This window comes from Bos mutus, chromosome 7 (genome assembly GCF_027580195.1).
Source record: "Bos mutus isolate GX-2022 chromosome 7, NWIPB_WYAK_1.1, whole genome shotgun sequence".
Lineage (NCBI taxonomy): Eukaryota > Metazoa > Chordata > Mammalia > Artiodactyla > Bovidae > Bos > Bos mutus.
Genome location: NC_091623.1, coordinates 56,557,514 through 56,562,221, shown reverse-complemented (window position 1 = coordinate 56,562,221; position 4,708 = coordinate 56,557,514). Strand labels below are relative to the sequence as shown.

General features: G+C 59.8%; 1 protein-coding gene across 1 annotated transcript; it reads left to right on the top strand.

Moving 5' to 3' along the window:
• Positions 1–613: 613 nt before the first annotated feature.
• CLEC4G (C-type lectin domain family 4 member G) lies at positions 614–4,076 on the top strand. Its single transcript, XM_005890745.3, has 9 exons — positions 614–722; positions 1,287–1,388; positions 1,692–1,745; positions 1,932–1,994; positions 2,147–2,251; positions 2,584–2,673; positions 2,888–3,036; positions 3,159–3,274; positions 3,533–4,076. Exons 1-9 carry the CDS (start codon positions 668–670, stop codon positions 3,669–3,671), a joined length of 873 nt encoding a protein of 290 aa, XP_005890807.1. The 5' UTR covers positions 614–667; the 3' UTR covers positions 3,672–4,076.
• The last annotated feature ends 632 nt before the right edge of the window (positions 4,077–4,708 follow it).

Sequence of the window (4,708 nt, the reverse complement as noted above, 5' to 3'; positions counted from 1 at the left end):
TCGTAGAGTCCAGAAGCTTAGCTGACTGCCCCTCAACAATCAGCAATGTTCTCCCTTCTGGCCAAAGAGGACTGAATGAAGCTCAGGTCAGATGCAACTTCTAGCTGGCACATGCAGCAGAGCTGAAAAGGGATGAGCAGCTGGCACAGGGTGGGGTAGAGTGGGGGGCACACCTGAAGGGGCTTTCTCAGGGACCAGAAGGGAGTGGCCTTGAACTTGACTGGGTTCAACCTGTCTCTCTCTGAAGGAAGATTGGTGCCAGACCTATAAGAGATGTAGAATGGGCTGGAAAGCAAAGCCCCAGCAGACTCTGGGGACTGTCGCTGGAGTGTGTACTTGGTGATGGTCCAGCCGGGATGAGCAGCCTGGAGATGCTGCTGCTGCAACCAGGCCCACACGCACGCACGCACACACTTCACTCTCCAGCCCTCCCTCCCCACTTCTACCCCTCCACCCCCTCCAACTCCCCACTTCCCCTCCCCACCCCTCCCTTACTCCAGCCTAGCCCAGCCCAGCCCAGAAAGGGTCCATCTCTGTGATTGGTCGGTGGTTCTCGGTACCAGGAATTGAGACCAGGAAGATGGGAAGGAAGGAAGAGGGTGGGTAGGGTGGGGGGAGGGATGGGACTACTTTTGTATCTACTCCCAGAGCTAGGCGCCTGCTCACCATGGACACTGCTGGGTACAGCAAGTGGGACGGCAGGCTGGAAGAGGTCCCCGGAGGTATGAGCAACGGGGCTGCCTCAGAGGTCCCCTTGGGTCCCTCTCTGGCCAGTGGTTTGGGGTTTGATGGGGAAGGGAGGGGCTTCCCAGGTGGCAGTAGTGGTAAAGAACCCCCCTGCCAATGCAGGAGACATAAGAGACGTGGGTTCATTCCATCCCTAGGGTGGGAAGATCCCCCAGACGAGGGCATGGCAACCCACTCCAGTATTCTTGTCTGGAGAATCCCGTGGACAGAGGAGCCTGACGAGCTACCATCCATAGGGTTGCAAAGAGTCAGACAAGAGTGAAGCGATTTGGCACACACGTATGCACACGTGGGGGAAGGGAGATGCTCAGCCACGAGAGAGCTTTTGTAGTGGGTGCAGGAAAGACACCACCCATCCTAGAGTCAGCTGGACCTGGTTTCAAATTCCAACTCTGCCGCTTAGGGGCTGTGTGACCACAGGCAACTTATTGCACCTCTCTGAATCTCAGTTACCTGGGAGAAACCCAAGTGACTGGGGCTCAGTCCTGGGAGCCCAAGGATCCAGGGAAGAGCTCAGGAGTCCGTCTGTGTTATCCCAGGGCACTTGGGACGCTGGGGACGGAGACCCCTTTTCCTGCTCTTCGCTCTCGTGGTCATCACAGTCCTGTGGGCCCTCATTCTCAGCGTCCTGTTTTCCAAGGGTGAGTGACTGGACGATGGGAGATGGCGTGTGCACCGCCCCCCTCACCCCCACCCCCACCCCCACCCCCACCCTCACCCCGCAGAGAACATAGACGTTTTCTGCGCCCCAGGGCTCACCAGCCAGATCCGGAGCCTCTGCCTGGTCTGAGTGCGAGCACCCACATGTGCGAGTCTGTGCCCCGTGCATGTGCCTGTCCGCCCATGCTGCACGTCCGTCCGCCCCCTGCTGTGCACCCCATGACCCGGGTCCCCGCACTCCCAGGGGCCGAGGGGAGAGTTTTCGAGTCCTCCTCTCTCCGCAGCGTCCACCGAGCGCGGGGCGCTGCTTGACCTCCAAGACGGGCTGAGCGCAAACGGTACGGAGAGAACAGAGGCTCTTGCCAAAGTTCGGGGGCAGAAGGGTCTCGGACCCGGGTGTCGGAGTAGTGGGCGGGAGCGCGGGGATCCCACGGTCCGCGGGGCTGGCCCTGGAGTTGGGTGGGGTCCTGGGAGTCCCCGAGGATGACCTGGCGTGCGTGCGTGCGGGCGTGGAATCGTTCCAGCCTCCAAACAGACGGCGGTGCTGGGTATCTTGGAGGAGGAGGTCCGAGCGTGCAATAGCTGCTGTGAGTGAGATGGTGGTGGTGGGCGGGGGGCGAGGGGGCGGGACTTGTGGCCGGCATTGGAGGAGGCGAGTGGGAGCGGGGGCTCGCGGCGCGTAGGGGCTGGGCGGGCTGACCTCAGGTGTCCCGCTCCCATCACCTCACCCCCTCCCCAGGCCTGAGGACGCAGGCACAGCTGCAGACAGTCAGCAAGGAGCTTACAGAGGCAAGGTCGAAGTTGTTGCAGCAGGAGAGTGCCCTGAAAGAACTGAGCGAGCGCGGTGAGGGCGGGACCATCCCTAACCCCTCACCCCTGCTGTTACCCGAACCTTGATTCACTCTGGACCCTTCTGTGCACCCCCCCACACACACCTAACCTGTGATCTTGACCATTGACCCAAATAGTGTCCCCCATCCTGACCCTGACCTGTGGACTCTAACCTTAACTGCAAGTCCTAACCCTAAGCATAACGGGCGCCCTACCCAGCTCTAACAGTCCTTGACAGTAATGTCATTCGTCACCTTGGCACTGACCACGGACGTGGATGCTGACCTTAACTAATCATGATCTTACCCTTGATCCTGACCCTAGCTATAATCTTCTCCCTCTCAGTGACCCAGAACCTGGCTGAAGCGGGGAGGGACCGTGAGAACATTCGCACTGAGCTCTTCCGGGCACTGGAGCAAGCCCGGCTTGGGAACAGTGAGCAAGCAGGGAGGGCGGCAAGGGGAGAGGATCAGTGGACTCTGCCCGGGGTTCCCTGATCCGCCTGGCCCCGCCCTTTGACCTTGGCCTGGTCTCGGAGGTTCCAATCCTGGGCCCGGGATGGGGGGGTTGTCCAACACCCCCCTCTCCAATCCACTTCGTCTGCTCCACTTGGGAGCAAATCACCTCTTTGACCCTCGCCACCCTGCAGGCTCCTGCAAGGAGTGCCCCGAGTCGTGGCTGCCGTTCCAGGGTTCCTGTTACTTCTTCTCCACGCTGCGGGCCACGTGGGTGGAGGCACAGCAGCACTGCGAGCGCTCTGGCGCGCACCTGGTGATAGTCGGAGGCCTGGAAGAGCAGGTGCGAAGCCCCGGCTGCCTGGGAGCAGGGAGAGCGCTGAGTTTACCCGAGGGGGCGTGGCCCGGGGTCGTAGGGGGCGGGGCGGGACGGATGCCGCCGGCTCAGTTTTCCCCACTGCCTAGGGTTTCCTGAGTCGGAATACGCGTGGCCGCGGTTATTGGCTGGGCCTCAGGGCCGTGCGCAAGGTGCGCAGGATCCAGGGCTACCAGTGGGTGGACGGAGTCGCGCTCAGCTTCAGGTGAGAGAAGGGACCTGGGGAGGCTGACCGTTCGGATCCTAGGGGAAATGCTTCGGCCAGGTCATAGGGTCTCCTTAGGGCTGGGCGGGCCAGACCCCAGGAACTGACTAGGGTTAAATTCTGGGCTGAGAAAGTTATACACCAAGGTGCATACTCAGGTTAATTCTCAGGATGTGAGATCCAAGTACTAAACAGGCTAGAACTCGGAAAGTCCTAGCTTTTCAGCAACACCCCCTCTCCCCTGCCAAACCACTGCAGCCACTGGAATCGGGGGGAGCCCAACGACTCTATGGGGCGCGAGGATTGTATCATGATGCTCCGCACGGGGATGTGGAACGACGCGCCATGTGACAACGAGAACGACAACTGGATCTGTGAGAAGAGGCTCAGCTGCTGACCTTGTCCCTGGCCCAGAGCCGCGCCCACTGGCACTTGTCCCATCGCCTGAGCCGCTCACCTTCCTGGCTCCGCCCACCACCGTAAATCCCTTCCCCACCCAACTCTAGCAAGAACCATGGTGCCACCCACAGTCCAAGCCAGTAACTGCACGGGGAGACTTTCGCTCCAACCTCGCTGCAACCCCTCGCCCATGCACCTCACCAAGTCTGCTCCCGCTCCAAAATCTGAGTTCCTTGGACCCGTGATCTGACCCCCATCTCCCTCCCTAACCAAGGCCCCGCGACTCAGGGATGGAGCTGTTTGATTTACTTGCTTTTTTACCCCAGGTGAGCTGCCTCAAAGATAGGGGATTTTGTGAACCTTCTTGGCAGCCCCAGGGAGCATCAATAAATGAGAAAATGAATCTTGGCTCCTGCCTCTGATCTAAGCTTTATCTCAGAGACTCTGATGTAATTCATGTGAGTGACCCTGACCTCAGGGGCCCGTGTGCATGCATGTGTGTCTGACTCCCACTTCATGAACTGTGGCCCGCCAGGTTCCTGTCATGGGATTTCCCAGGCAATATACTGGAATGGGTTGCCATCTCCTTCTTCAGGAAATCTTCCCGACCCAGGGATTGAACCCACATCTCCTGTGTCTCCTGTATTGGCAGGCGGATTCTTTACCACTAGAGCCACCTGGGAAGCCTCCAGGGCCTGATGATTCCCCTCCCCCCACACCCGAAACCCAGTGTGTAAGCTGCATTGGGCCAGGGGGGTTGTAGAGCCCTGGGGACACAGGAATGAGCCAGACCCTGTCCCTACGCTCTGGGACAATGTGACCAGTGACTGGATTGAGGAATACATGGAGGAGTCTCCTGTGTCCCCAGAAGAGGGACTCTGCTGAGATGCTGCCGTGCTGGCCCAGTTCCCTGAGGACACTGTCACCCTGTTGAGATTATAGGTAGCCTGACACAGGCCCTAACACAGAGATGGGAGAGGGGCAGCTCGGATCTGATGAGCAGACTCCTTCTGTCTCGGGCACCCCAGGTCCTGT